Source organism: Mustela putorius, unplaced genomic scaffold, assembly GCF_011764305.1.
Source record: "Mustela putorius furo isolate JIRA1106 unplaced genomic scaffold, ASM1176430v1.1 tig00000040_pilon_pilon_pilon, whole genome shotgun sequence".
In the NCBI taxonomy this organism is placed as follows: domain Eukaryota; kingdom Metazoa; phylum Chordata; class Mammalia; order Carnivora; family Mustelidae; genus Mustela; species Mustela putorius.
The window spans coordinates 5,067,320-5,082,442 of record NW_025421261.1 but is presented as its reverse complement, the minus strand read 5'-3'; the positions used below and the strand labels follow the sequence as shown (position 1 = coordinate 5,082,442).

Sequence of the window (15,123 nt, the reverse complement as noted above, 5' to 3'; positions counted from 1 at the left end):
TCTTGACAAATATTACCTGTATCAGGCTCATTATACTATTCTTCTGCTTTTGTGTGTGTTTGACAATTTTCATCATCATGGCTACCACCATTAGGCACACGATTTGTGAACAGAGGCAGACTAATAAAAGCAGATAGACATTTGGCAGTGATCAGGAAAATCTCGCTCTATAATCCTTCCATATCCTGTAACTGGATTATTTTTCTCTCTACAAGTAGCTAGACAAGTTCCAGTCTTTTATCAGCAAGATAATGCCATTAAATGCACTATACCACACATCTGTGAGGACAGCAGATACTGACTTGTATTCAGGGAGTTTGCATCAAGATGATCCTACTAAATCAACTTAAGTGATTTAAACAGACTATCAACCCCCCCCCCCATTCCCACCAACCAGCTGCCCAGCGGAGCACCTGGGTGGCTCAGTAGGTTAAGCAGCTACCTTCAGCTCAGGTCATTATCCTGGGGTCCTGGGACAGAGCCCCACTTTGGGCTCCTTGCTCAGTGGGGAATCTGCTTTTTCCTCTCCCTCTGCCTCTCCCCTATCCCCTCTCCCTCTCACACACATGCTCTCTCTCTACCAAATAAACAAATAAAATCTTAAAAAAAAAAAAAAAAAACAGCCTGCCCAAAACAAAATGAGTATTGAAAATGATACTCAAATTTCTGTCACAAAATATTATCCCTATTTTCTACAAATGAAAGAGATTCAGTATTGATGCAACCAATGTTACACCAGAATCAACATGGTTAATCAAGTCTCACAGAAAGAATTCCAAAAGTAAAATCAGAGCAAAATGTTAGGCAACCTGAATTCTCTCTGAATCGGTATAACATCCGAAGTTTCAGCACAGCATTTTGCCCTTTGTGTGTGGGGGCGGGGGGGGGGGGAGGTGGAGGAAGAGATTGGGACTTGGGACGGGACATAAGACATGCAGGGCAGGAGAGAAATTTAGTACGGGGAATTTCATTAACAATAGGCCATGTGACCCCAAATCCCTGCAGGTGGTGCCTGCGGGTGGGGGCAAAGGGGGGATCCTGAGGAGGCACTTCCCACGCAAACGTTGCTGAGTCGGACCAAGGGCACGTTGTAGAGGACAGCGCCTATCATACCCGAGCCACGGCCTCTACTTATCTGTATTGTTTGTGACACCACCAGGACAAGGGCAAACTCAAGCCTTTCTTCCTGCCTGTTAACTTTTGGTCGGTAAGCATTCAACATGTCCTAGTAACATAATGCAGTTTACTGTGGAATTAGTGTCCAGTTCTGAAAATGGCGTAGTGAGTTACATTCATGATAAGCACGACCCTAACCCTGAGTCATTGAAGTCCATTGCACAATCAATCCTTGAGATCAGTCAGGTACCCAAGGATGAGGCGGTGGCTCTTAACAGTCCATGGTCCCTTGCACAATTTACAACAGAGTGAGAGGAAAGTTGGTAAAATCTCAATCCACCATGTTCCTGGGTCTAACAGACGTGCCTGTCCCATGGCTGGAGCGGCGACGCCCATCGGCCAAACGAACGAGGGTAGAGGGTAACTACGTTCTGCACTGACATGGAGTGCTCAGAACACGGTTCCTTAAAGAGGGGAAGAAAGATGTGTCTTCAATGTTGCAGTAACAATGAGGAAACATCCTTAAACCTGGAAGAAGGTGCAATAACAGGGCTTCTAGAAGAGACCTTGCTCGTGACCCTGTCTGAAGCTCACTCCGGAAAGCAAGTGGTTTTAACAGGGGCTCCGCAGCAGATGGCTGAAGACAGGAGACAGCGCTTCAGCCACAAAGACAGTGTTTCCCTCGGGTCAGCTTTCCTCTGGCTTGTGAATAAAAGCACAAAAGAAATAGAACCCAAGAGGGGTTTAACTGCAGAGAGAGGAGCTCAAAAAGTGTTTCCAAAACTCCTTCAGATACAAGAGTGGCCAAAGAAATTTTGGTGCAGAAATTAACACAACTATTTTCCCTGTTTAGCCAATTTCTCCCTCTCTGTTTCCTGAACCTCTCGCCAGCTCGGGAGCGCTCCCACAGCTCCAGTGGCACCTGCTCTCCCGGGGCCCCTGGCCTGCCTGTGACACTTGCCTCAACCTCGACCGGCTTGGCGCCAACTGGGGTTCTTGCCCGCAGCCGCACAGAGACACGAGGCTCTGGAGGCAGAAGACTGTGGCGCCCAGCGCCCCGCACGCTTGTGTGTTTCTTCGGCCTCGGCCTGTCTGTCGGGGAGGAAGTCGCTCCCTGCCTGCGGACTACAGACAGCAGGTGCACCAACAGGGCGCACAACCTGGGACAAGCCTGCCCGGGCAGGATGGAAACCAGGATGGGAGCAGAGGCGCACAGCAGAGACTGAAGCAGATCCCACGCAGTCCTTCGCTTATGGCCTACCTGGGCGTGCATCGCTGTGACCTGTCGGATGCCTGTCTCCTCATAGGAGGCGTAGCTTAGTGGTCTGCGGGGCTCATCAAACTCACAGGTAGCAAATGTTCAGTAGCTGCCAATAGTCATTGCCTATTTCATGGCTAAAAGGGACAACTACTCTGAATAAAAGAAGATAAATTTAGGAGACTTCAGCCTTACTCTAAGCCATTATGATTTATATTTTCTCCTCTTGTTCACTTCCACTCTTTTCTGGAGGTATCATAGAAAAGACATGCATGGCAAAAAAACAAAAAAAGGAAGGAATCCAACAAGTGACACTATTCACTTCAGTACAGGCTAAAAAATCTAAGCTAATACTAAGGACACCCTCACCTACTGATTTTTAATCCTCTTAGCCTACCAAATTGAAACACCTTTTGCATTAATTCATGGCCCAAGATGTGCACCACCACCACCCCAATCTATAGGACTCCACAGAATTTCACTCAAGATCAGTGACACCCCAAATCTCACCAAGTACAACAGAAAACCAGCAATAAAGTTCGTTGTCTCCTTAATCATAAGGATACACATTTAAAAATGTACCTGGAAAAATTAAATATTAGTAGATCTGCTATGTCCAAGAGAAGTTATCTGACAACAAAAGGAATGTGTGTAGCCAGAAATCCCCAATCTTGGTAAAATGTTCCCAGTGATAATACCTGGTGTTAAAGTAAACACCAGAAAGGTCTACTAGTTGTTTCAATCCTTTGAATGTAACAATCCAATTACACAAAATGAGCAGATGTTTTCATTCAAATACTTTGTTTCCAAAATGCACTGTGGTATAATACAGTTTCTTCAGTTCCTCTCAGACAAGCCTCTGGAAGACAAATCCCTCCTAGTGAAGTGTTCGACCTCGTGATTATCTTTAATCTCAAATCAGATGGGCACAAAACTGGTCCTAAAAAAAAACCTTTACATTATTTTTGAAAAACATGTAAAGGCTTAGTCTTTTAATTAAATCAAATGACTTATTTATTCCTAATTTCATAGTCATCCCTTCCATAGAATTCTACTTTCCTATGAACCCCTGTCTTAAACAATTCTTAAAATTCTTACCCTCAGTAAAAGAGTTTATTGGAACAATAGCAAAATGCTAAAAGGCATAAGCACTAGAGAGTTCAGTGACTTAATTCACTTTTCAAAAAAACTGACCAGGGTCTTTACTGTAGGACTTTTCTGAGCCCTTGTTATTATGTAATGTATAATAACTATGTTACCACATTACTCTGTAATGTTACTTTCTAAAAACAAGGTGTTGGGCGCCTGGGTGGCTCAGTGGGTTAAGCCGCTGCCTTCAGCTCAGGTCATGATCTCGGGGTCCTGGGATCGAGCCCCGCATCAGGCTCTCTGCTCATCAGGGAGCCTGCTTCCCTCTCTCTCTCTCTGCCTGCCTCTCCATCTACTTGTGATTTCTCTCTGTCAAATAAATAAATAAAATCTTTAAAAAAAAATAAAATAAATAAAAACAAGGTGTCACATGTGGTGGAATAATTATTTTTTTCACATAATACCAGTCAGCCTTTAGAAGGAAAGGGTTACCCTGAGGAACATTTTTGAGAACAAGTTAGAATAAGGTACTAATAAAAGCTCAAAAATAAGTTTGACTCTATGATAGTCTAATTAGCATTATTTTCTTAAATCATTAACTACATCTTTAAAAATTACAGGCAACCACCTTTAAATGTATACCTTTAGAAATGCCCTATAAGAACACAAAGATGAACTAGCACACTATTATCTCCTACACAGTGAAAACTCATTCAAAACTTAGCCAGTGGCTCTTTTGCCTAAAGAACAAAAGCATGAGTGGTCCAAGGCCTATAGATGCACTTTCTGCATATGCCAAGTTCAAACTGGGTAGATGTAAATTTATCCAGTTTGGATGCGTTAACCGTCATAAATGAAAAAGAAGACTTACCAACAGAAGCTGAGCTTTTAAGACCCGACTCCTTTGGGACTCCTTTTTCAATTCGGATTGTGGCCCACTGTTTAAAAACAAGTAGTGTTGTTAGTGTAAACGGGTCCATAGACACAAGGTAAGATACTCGAACCTTACTTACACACAAATGGAATTAAACGGTAAACCCGGCACTCTCTGAATTACAGACGCCCTTGTAAACCTCTGAGGTAGCGGTAATCCGAGGCTCAAGCACAGCCCTATATTCATCACTGATTATGCTCTAATCAAATGAGCACAAGATGGTGTTTACCCTATTGAAACCCCTCACGCACCTGGGACCCCCAACAAGGACTCCGTGAAAGCACAGGTTATGGCATCAAGTCTGAGTTCAAGGTACTTAATCCTTCTAGGCCTCAGTTTCCTCATCTGTAAAATGAGGACAATAGTTCCTATTCCTCAGGGTTGCCATGAGGATCGAAGGAGATGAACGCTCCCCCTCGTGTGAATACCTACTGAACACAGGAGCCGAAGAATAACTATTGTTTTCATAACAAATAAGGCATTCCGGGGCTAGACACCTCAGAGAGACCTGACTGCCTGCATCAGCAATCGGCTTGCGGAAGGGGGCTGTCCACACTTGGGGAACTGGAAAGGAAGTGGGGAAACAGCAAAGCCATCCCCCAATCAGCTGGTCACTTGCCCCTATTGAGATGCACAGGAAATGATGTGGAACCACAGGTTTGCAAGAACTTACGAACAGGAAAAATCAATTCCCATTTTTGTTTTCAGTGTACACAGGAATATAAAGAAATAGACCAAGATGTGATTTGTTATTTTCTCCTTTGTACTTTTCCTATGCATTTCCAAAATTATCCACCATGAACATCAGTGTTCAGAGACCACAAGTGAACTCTGTTGATAGCATCCCAGAAAATGCCAATGGCTATTTTTCCAGTTTAGAAAAGGAATGGTTAAAATTATTAAAATATGTCGATGATTACAATTCCAGCAGCTAACATTGTCTAAACTGAGTGATTGGAGAGGAAGTGGGAAATCGTGATCATTATAAGTAGGACTTCAGTGCCCTTGAAGGAGCAAAAAGAATTTTTCAAAAATATAGTGGCCAAAAACCAGGTATTGCTAGACTCACAAAGAATTAAACAGATTTTTTAAAATGCAAATAAATAAGACAATGAAGGACAAGGACTAAATAACCTAAAACATATACCTGGCGGTCAAGGGGAAGGGCATGACCTGAGTACATCAGGATCCCGCACAACATCCCAAAGAGCCAAGTAGGAACATGTTATTTGCGCTTAGAGAACCGCCTATAAATAGACACATAATCTTCCTGGCTTCAAGTGGCAAGTCACAAATGATAATAAGACTCAATCTTAATCCGATCGAGCCTTTTTCCTTCTATGGTGATTGAATGCAGGAGTTCTCAAACTCTAGATATACCTCTCATCTCCTCTCCTCTCGATAGATGTGAAGGTTTATTTCCATAGTTTTTACTTTAAAGCTTTTAGTACCTATTGTCATTTATAATTAGACCAAAAAGAGAATTAAAATAAAATTGTGTCATAACCAAACATTTGTTATCTTGGAGCTCACTTTTTTCTTGCGGCCAGGCGATTTTATTTTTTATATAAGCAGCAATGACATTAGATTAGGACAATTATTCCATGCTCAAGTGATGGAAAAAACTGATATTTTGAGGCTGTTATGGGCTGAATTGTGTCTCCTCCCAAAATTCGGAAATGCAGATTCCGAAAATTCAACACGGAACCCTTCCCAGTCCTCAGAGTCTGACTGCATTTGGAAACAAGGCCTTTTTTTAAAAGGTGACAAAGTTAAAATGAGGCCTTTAGGATGTGCCCTAAGCTAACACGACTGATGTCCTTCTAAGAAGAGGAAATTTAACAAACAGAAGCACCAGGGATTTGCACGCAGAGAGGAAAGAGAGGAAAGATCCTGTGAAGGCAGCCGTCTGCAAGCCGAAGAAAGAGGTCCCAGAAGAAACCAAACCTGCCCACACCTTCATCTGGGACTTCCAGCCTCCAGAACTGTGAGAAAATAAATTTCCATTGTCTAAGGCACACAATCTGTGGTATTTTGTGATGGCGGCCCTGGCAGACTAATACAGGGGTGTGCATCCTACAGCGTGATGTGCTACAGGGCTCCACGTTCCGTCATCGGGCAAGCGTCAGAAGGCACACCTGCTCCTCAGTCGGTAGCTCCAAGGTCTGTCCTACAAAATGCAGTTACAGTGTCCAAGACTAGCAAAGTTTCAGGTTGGAGGAGAAGTCACTTAAGCCAAAGGAAATGTGTGGTAGAGAACCACTTTCTCCATGGGCTTACTCCCCAGGGAAGGTGGAAAGCACCAGGCTTTGCAGCCGGACACTGCGAGCGAGTCCTGGCTCTGCAATCCCAGGCCGGGCTCATCTCAGAGGGGAGAGTTTTCACTTCTTGGGACCTTGGTTTCATCATCCCTAAACCAGCAACAGTACCAAGATAAAAGATTAAAGAAGGTGATCTGTCCAATGACTGCCACACAACGACCACAAAGTGGAAAATGTTGGCTTCCTCCTCCCTCCTCACACCTTACAGTTTATCTAACTTCCAAAATGATCACTTTTTTCCAGAAAAATTGCATTGCATCTTCCAATAAACAATTCTGTCGCTTCTACCATGCCAACTGACCAGGTAGCCCAGAGAGAGAGATGGGGAATATCTCTTCAGAAGTTCTAAGCTTCTTCTAGAGGTTATCTCAGAAAACATCTGCCTCCAGGAAACATGAAAAATGCAGTTCTGTCCTCAAGAAGATCCTGAAGTAGGACGGTGGCTTTTAACAACCCCATTGTTACTCCCAGATTACTTCCAACCCACCCCCAAAAAGAAAAGTTGAAAGATACTTCCCATTGGGTTCTCACTCTACTTTACTTTAAGAATCCTCTTGGGGGTGCCTGGGGGGGCTCAGTGGGTTAAAGCTTCTGCCTTCAGCTCAGGTCATGATCCCAGGGTCCTGGGATCGAGCCCCACATTGGCTTTCTGCTCAGCAGGGAGCCTGCTTCCTCCTCTCTCTCTGCCTGCCTCTCTGCCTACTTGTGATCTCTGTCAAATAAATAAATAAAATATTTAAAAAAAAAAAAAAGAAATAAAAATCCTCTTGGGAAACAAAAAGCAGCTGATTCTAATTCACACACAAAAAGTGTTAGGTACGATTTTAAGGTAACTTCCTTTTTATTCATGTATTCATTTATTTGTTTTTAAAGTAGGCTCCACACCCACTGTGGAGTCCAGTATGGGAACTCGTGACCCTGAGATTAAGACCTAAGCCGAAATCAAGACTCACACTGGGCTTGAACTCACAGCCCTGAGTTAAAGAGCTGAGCTGAGATCAAGAGTTAAACACTTAACTGACTGAGCCACCCACATACCCCTCAGTCTGACTTTTAAAGCTTAGATCAAAAGCTTGCAAAAATGTGACATTGTCACCTAGATAATAACAACTTTAAGTTCTTACGCTAAAAAGACATTTAAAAATTAGCTAAAAAGAGAAAAGGAGACGATGAAAATTATATAAAAATTCAAATATAAGGTTTATCCAAATAACAGCAGGCCACCATCCGTAGCATAAAACAGTTTCTCGACAGACCTGTCGTCTTGGCAGAGTAAGAACTCAGGCTCTAGATTCAGATTAAAATCCCAATTCTATCACCAACAGCTGTATGCCGCTATCCGGATGACTTAACTCTGTGAATAACCATTCCCTCACCTGTCGGGGGGAGTAACACAGCCTCTGTCAGAGAGCTGTGCGATTAAGCACACCGCCTGGGCAGCTTTTCTTTATCATTACTTTCTGTCATCAACAGCCATGGCCTTCTAATACGCTTATTGTATCTCCAACAGCAGCAATAATGCCTGAGTATTAGAGTAACAGAGGGGTTAGAACCACCGGACATGACATGCCTTTAAAAGAAGATGAAATCTAATTGGTGGATGGAGGCAAGTGTAAAGGGAAAGAATAATAATTAAAAGGCAAAAATAGTCTGCTCTGACTAAGTATACGGACTCATCAAAAATCTGAAGGTAGGTTACTTAGCCACATAGGAGCAAAAGCAAAAACAAACAAAAAAACAAAAACAAAACCAAAGAGTGTTCCAATTCAGGCAGCACGGAGATTGGAGGACCTCCGGCGAATCGGTGCTTTCCTCGGCCTCCCCCACACAGGCACGCAGTAGCTCTCTGGGTCATTCCTCTCTACACCCATGTGGCATCTTACGTGACATACTCAAGGTCGCAGGGCCAGAAGTTCTGAAGAATCTGTCCATGCTTCCAGCTTCTCAAAAGCTGAGAGAAAAATTAGTGCATCAACATTCATTATCTGTCCGTCGCCTGCGCTCTCTGGTTGGATTATTCGTCTCACTGCCCTGCCTTCTTCTCTACTGATCCTTTACTGATACTCTCTTCCCACCTCAACTTCCCTGTAATCATGAGCCTTGGGCCAACGCATAGCAGTCCACCACCTTCAGCCCCGTCAGCTTCTGTGGTTGGAAACGGCTTTTTTTTTTTTAACCTTAAATCCATGTTCCTGTTTAAAATAAACATGAAAACTTCACACACACACACACACACCCTCCCAGAGATTCCAACGTGTATCCAAACGCTCCACCCTCTCCACATCCCCACCCCAAAGTTTTACTGTTCATGGTTTGAATTCCTAAAACAATTTTCCCAATACGAAGTTGCAATAATGCTGTATAAACTCCTTAGAAATCATGATATACCCCTGTAAAAACACCAGCTTAGAGAAAGAAACCACCAAATCCATTGAAAACTAAGTGCTAAGGACTAATGAGTAACAGAAGGACCAGGCCTTGCACAGAATCAACAAAAAGGCGATGTATTTGTCCAGAACTAAAAATGTCTGAATACTGAACAACCAGCACAATTTTTAAGGGAATTATCCCTATAGTCGGGAAAAGCAATCCACTGTACCACCCAACTGAAACGTCTGTGAAACATCTAAAGCTGTTCCAGCAGGAGGAGGAGAAGCCGAGGGTCACCATTTCCTTCTTCTGTGCCTAAAGCAGACATCACTCTGGGATCACAGCTCCTTCCTGAGGAGCCCAGCTGCTCCCAAACACAGGTGCTCCAGTCAGCGACAAGTCAGCGCTGGCCCACAAAATGAATCCCCCTTCCAATTACATATACGCCAACCATCACTCTGACCCAGTAACTTACTCTAAGCAAAGAGGGTAGTTCCTTAGGCTGCCATCTACCTGGTTTCCAGGCTACGTGGTCTATCTCCCAGCAACAAGCAGCGCCTCTCTAAAAGTCTCTTCAACTCTAGATGGACAAGAAAAACTGAAAACTTCAGGCCCTACCTAACTGAAGACCAGATCCTGAACTGGCTACATCCCTTCCAAGTATAGTAGATGTCTGCCAGGCAGGCAGCAACTAGCTGGTCTCTCTCCTTGACAGCTCTTTTAGTTGTACCTTGAATGATCAAAGCACAGCAGACAGGAGTCAGAGGCTGGAAGCCAGTGTGTGGGATCTCCCTGCACTCCAGCCTCACTTGGGGTATAAATTCCAAAAGACACTATTGTACGGGGAAACAACTCAGTCATTTCAGAGTTCTGAGAAAGAGTTCTGAACACCAGCCAAAGAGGATCGTCTGCTACGGGGAGAGGATCTGCAGAAGACCTAGCAGTAAAGAAGCAGCCTAAGAAACTCACAGCGGCAGCGGGTCCAAGTTCAGAGTGTGAAGCCAACAGGAAAGTTAAACACTGCCCCATATCTCCCAGCAGAAACAACAGAACCTCTAAAACCTGAAGATGAGGATGAAGAATCAAATCCAACTTCAGAGATGACACAGGAAAGCAGCCACAGAAAGTGCAATAAAAATCTGGGGCAAAACAGGAGATTAGCAGGTAGAAGAGAGTTGCAGGTTAGCAGGTGAGAGATAAGGGGGTAATATCCACGTGGGAGATTAGCAGGTTAGAGATGTGTATCTGGCAGCCACCCCACTCACTGAGAGAGAAAAAAACCAGGCCTGCGGGTAGACCGAAGATAAGGGCAGAGAAATGAGAACGTGATTTGGAAGGTCCTGTAGGAGTTAGAGAAAAAAGGGTGGCAGTGTCTAAATAGTAATATTATTCATTTTAATTAAAAGCCGCAGACAATGTTTTAGCAGCTAACACCTACAGGCACCCTTCTAAAATGCTTGACATGTTAACTCACTGAACAACCCTGTGCAGGGTGCCTGGGTGGCTGTGGGTTAAGCCTCAGGTCCTGATCTCAGGGTCCTAGGATCAAGGCCCAGCCTCAGGCTCCCTCCAAGCATCTGCTTCTCCCTCTGCCCCTCCTCCTGCTCATGCTTGCTCGCACAAGCGCTCTCTCACTCTCTCTCATTGTCTCTTAAATAAATAAATAAAATCTTTTTTAAAAAAATAAACATGACTCCATGGAAATGGATGTTATATTGTTATTCCCATTCTACAGATGAGTGAAATAAAGCACAAGAAGTGGGTGACTTCCTTGAGGTCACAAACTGAGAAGCGGAGCAGACTCTGGAAGCAAATCTGAGCGAACCTGTATCCAGAGTCTCCTCATCACTGGACTACGGGTCCTCTCCTTAGTAAGATTCTTGTCTCCACTTAATTCAAGCAAACCACTGACTTCTGAGTCTGTCCCCTCCCCTGGAAAAGGGGGTAACACTGGCCCTCCCTCCCTTCCAAGGCAGGGAGGAAAGAGAAGGGAAAGCCCTCGCCCCAGTCATGTAGTTAAGCTCCGTGTAAGGCTGAGCAGCCGTGGCTCCCCATCCGCTAACAGCTTTCTGTGCAGAATTTGGAAGCAAGGAGAACAGAGGTCAAAAAAGATACATTTTCAAGGACATTTCAAGTGCTTTGGTTAGATAAAATTTCCATGACTCCATTAAAATATAATCAGATTTCCCTCTAACGCCCAGCAATCGGTTTCTTATCTTGAGCATAAACTGGAACATAATGCCTTCTGGACAGCCTTAGTGCGTGAAAGGACCTCTGAAACCTGGGGCTATAAACCTGGGCCGAGCGAAGGGACACCACGCGCTAGCTGACGGACAGACAGAAACCTGCAGTATACAAGACAGCTGCCTTGTTCTAGCCCATACTAGTAATAAAGCCGTGGTTTACGGAGGAAGGGGCTCTGCGCCCAGCAGGGAGAACAAGGTCTGAGCCCGGACCCCCCACTCTGCGGGAGTAGCCCCGACGCTGTCGGTCTCCGCGCGACTGCGGGGGACAAACGCGCGCCCCGCGGGCCCGCTGACCTTCCGAGACGGCCCCCTCGCACCAGCTCGGCTCTCTACAGCTCTGCCCCGGGGTCTCTCTCCCTAAAGCCCTCAGCGGCGTCGGGGCGCCACATCCCCCGGACACTCACCTCTAAAGTTTTCACCAAGATTTTCATGTAGATCTCGGAGATGCCCAGAGACACCCCGAAGGCCGAAGGCAGGAGGATGAGGCCGAGCACCAGCGTCAGCCAGGTGGAAAGGATCTTGCCGGCCAGCTCCGCGCCCTCCATGGCTGGGCGCGCCCTCTCGGAAGGGGTCCGCGGAGGCGGTCCGAGCGCGACGGCGGTGTCCCTGTCCCCAGGCGGGCGGCGGCGGCGGCTCGGGGAGCAGAGGCGCGGAGCCGGGCTCCGGAGAGTCAGCGCCGCCGCCTCCCGGCACTCCCCTCTGCAGGGAAAGAGGAAAGGAAGGAGAAAACTTGGAGCACGACGGCGATTTCCTTCCTTCCCCTTCGGGCTCCTCCCGGCCGCGCCAGTTAACTCTCTCCCCGCCGGAGGCCCGCGCGACGCCACCGCAGCGGGCGCTGACCTGGGCGCAGACCTGGGCGCGCCGGCGGGCGACCGGAGCTGGGGTGAGCGCAGTGACACCGCGGCGCGGGCCCCACCCCGGGGCCTGATTTCCTCTGCGCGGCGTTTGCGACGACTCAGCGGCTGAGTCACCCAGGCCCTCCCGGAGCGCGCGGCCCCGCGGGCGCCCCGCACCACCGCACACGCGCCGCGGGCGCAACTGGCGCCAGGCCGAGCCCTGGGTCGGGGCAGGCTGCGCCCCTGCGCCGGGCGCCCTATTTCTGCGCCGGGCCTCGCCCCGCCTCCCCCGCCACCCAACCCGGAGCCTCCAGGCGGGTCCGCGCCGCCCGCGCCGCCGCACACGCCCCCCGTCGCCCCCCGTCGCCCCCGCCGCCCCCCTGCTTCCCCGCGCCCCGCCTCCCCCGGCTCGCCCGGCCAAGGTCCTTTGGGGAGCAGAGCTTTGGGCAACGCGTTAGCATTTCTTCACGCGGAATGACGCATCCGGGACGTGGAGGAGGTCGCGGCTGTAAATCAAGCTGCTGCGGGGAGAGGGCGGGCACCGGGCGCGGCGGGGCCGCCGTTGGCGCCGCGTCCGGGTCTCCCGCGCCCCCTGCCCCCCGCCCCGAGCAGCGGCGCGGCCCGTCTCCCGCTCGCCGGCGGAGGGGAAGCTCTCCCCGCGGCCGCCTTCCCCCGGGCGCGGGCGCCCTTCGGCCGAGGCCGCGCTCTCGGCCGGGGAAGGCGCGGGCGCTGCGGCCACCCGCACGGCGCGCACGAGCGCGGGACGCCCGGCTCCGACGGTCGCGCGCCGCCGGCCGAGCGGGACCCCGCGGCCTCGGCCGCCCGCGGGACACCGGGAAGGCCGAACCCTCCGTGGCTTTCGCGACCTGAGCCTGCCGGACACAGAGCCTCGGGCTGCCCGAGCTTCCAGAGCGCGACCGAAAGGGGCCGGAATCTCCCGCACCCAGGCCTCCTTCGGGGGTCGTCTCAAGCTGGAAAAACTGGGAGGGCGAGCGGACTGAGAGCGCCAGGGCCGAGAGCAAACGCTTCAAGGAAACCTGCCCCTGCCCAGGGTGTGGAGGGCACGGGGCGCAGGAAGCAGGAGACGAGCCTCCAGGCGAAGAAAGTACACGCTAGTCCTGCGCACCTCCTGCCCGGTGCGGGCCGCAAAGAAAGCAAACAATTACGAGTTGGTCCAAGTTATGGGGGCAGGAGGCGGCGGTGTCCGTCGTTAAGCTTCTGCCTTGGCCTCAGGTCATGATCCCAGGGTCCTGGGATGGAGCCCGCGTTGTGGGCTCCCTGCTCAGCCGGCAGCCCGCTTCTCCCTCTCCCACTCCCCCTGCTTGTGCTCCCTCTCTCGCTGTGTCTATCTCTCTGTCAAATAAATAAAATCTGTTAAGAATTTTTTTTAAAGAACCAAGTTATGAATGAAGAAGTTTCGGGTTTTTGGTGTTTCTGTATGACCTTCCAGTTCACAAAAAGAAGGAAGACACGATTGGCAAAACTGTCCCAAGTTCTTGCTGAAAACAAACACCTATTTAGCATAAAACCTTAAAGATTATATTGACTCATTTGGGGCACCTGGGTGGCTCAGTGGGTTAAGCCGCTGCCTTCAGCTCAGGTCATGATCTCAGGGTCTTGGGATCGAGTCCCTGCTTAGCAGGGAGCCTGCTTCTCTCTCTCTCTCTCTCTGCCTGCCTCTTCATCTACTGTCAAATAAATAAATAAAATCTTAAAAAAAAAAAGATTATATTGACTCATTTAACATTTATACTTGAGGCAAAATTCTTACTCCTTGTATTTCCTCAAAGGAAGGTGACAGGAATGCTGAATGACTGGGCCAGCGTTTACCCAGCAAACACCCAGGGCCTGCAACTCGGCCTAAGGATGACTTTTTCTAGCCAGCCAGACACAGGTGCTGCCCACAATCCTTAGTCATTTCTGTTGCTCGTTACCAAACTCCATGAACTGGTTTCGGTTTGTCCTTTTTGTTTTTTTCACTGTTGTGGAAGAACTATCGTCCCACAACAGAATGGTAGAATGAGAGTAACGTGGAATGTGTGGTCTTAGCTTGACCGCAGAAAAAGCTCTAAGCTCAGGCTGCTAGTCCTGCTGTGCTTCAGCTTTCTCATCAGTTAACAACAAAGCTCTCCAAGGAGATCAGAAAGCTAGTGTGTGCAAGTGCAAAAGCTCTCCATCTTCTTCTTGCCTAAAAACTGCAGAGCCAAGGTAGACTCACCTTTGCAAGTGAGGAGGGAGAGGGAGGAGAGGGGAGAGAGTGTGGGTGGCCCCAGACCTCCCCGCAGCACTCACCTCACCTCTCCCCTCTCCTGCAGCCCTTGAGGCCCTTTCAATGAAACCCAAGTAGGACCCTGTTTCCTCTCCTGCAGTTCGGACTCTCTGCACGCACTCTGTTCTCTGTTCGCTTCCTAGGGCTACCTTGTTACCAATGACCACAGACTTAATAACTCAAAACAAGAAAACTTGATTTTCTTGCAGGGCCAAGCTCCTCCCAAAGGACTGAGGAGGAGTGGAGATGACACTCTTTCCTTGCTTCCTCTCCCTTCAGGAGGCTCCCAGCATTCGCTGGCTGGTGGTGGCACCACTCCACTGATGGTCTCAGTCTTGCTAAGTCTTCTCTTCTCTGATAAAGACATTGTCATCCTAGACTCAGGACCCACCCTCACCCAGAATTATCTCATCTCAAGATCTTTCACTTAGTTATACTCAATCTGCAACGACCTTTATTCTAAATAAGGTCACATTCACAGGTTGGGACTTGGGCATGTCTTTTGGAAGGCTACAGTTCAATCCACTAAATCCACTACTCTATCATCTCTGAAAACTGAGATAAGACCCAGTTGGAGAGGTTGTTATTGGGATTTGAGATTATATTTTAAAAATTCAGCTGAGGGTAAAATGTTCAATCATGAGGTTGTTCAGAACAATCCTGGTTTTCACCTTTTGTCCTGGC

The 15,123-nt window shown here is 48.0% G+C and overlaps 1 protein-coding gene across 2 annotated transcripts in view; it reads right to left on the bottom strand.

The window, feature by feature from the left end:
• Positions 1-12,479, bottom strand: part of GPAT3 (glycerol-3-phosphate acyltransferase 3) — a 58,563-nt gene extending 46,084 nt beyond the window's left edge. Inside the window, exons 1-3 of one of the 2 annotated variants that reach the window (XM_004777326.2) lie at positions 12,175-12,479; positions 11,739-12,033; positions 4,335-4,401 (exon numbers count right to left, since the gene is read on the bottom strand). In XM_004777326.2, the coding sequence (XP_004777383.1) occupies positions 4,335-4,401; positions 11,739-11,879 (208 nt within the window). In that variant the 5' untranslated portion in view covers positions 11,880-12,033; positions 12,175-12,479. The remainder of the gene's footprint in view (positions 1-4,334; positions 4,402-11,738; positions 12,034-12,174) is intronic. The other variant, XM_004777327.2, reaches the window with a different exon arrangement.
• Positions 12,480-15,123: the final 2,644 nt, after the last annotated feature.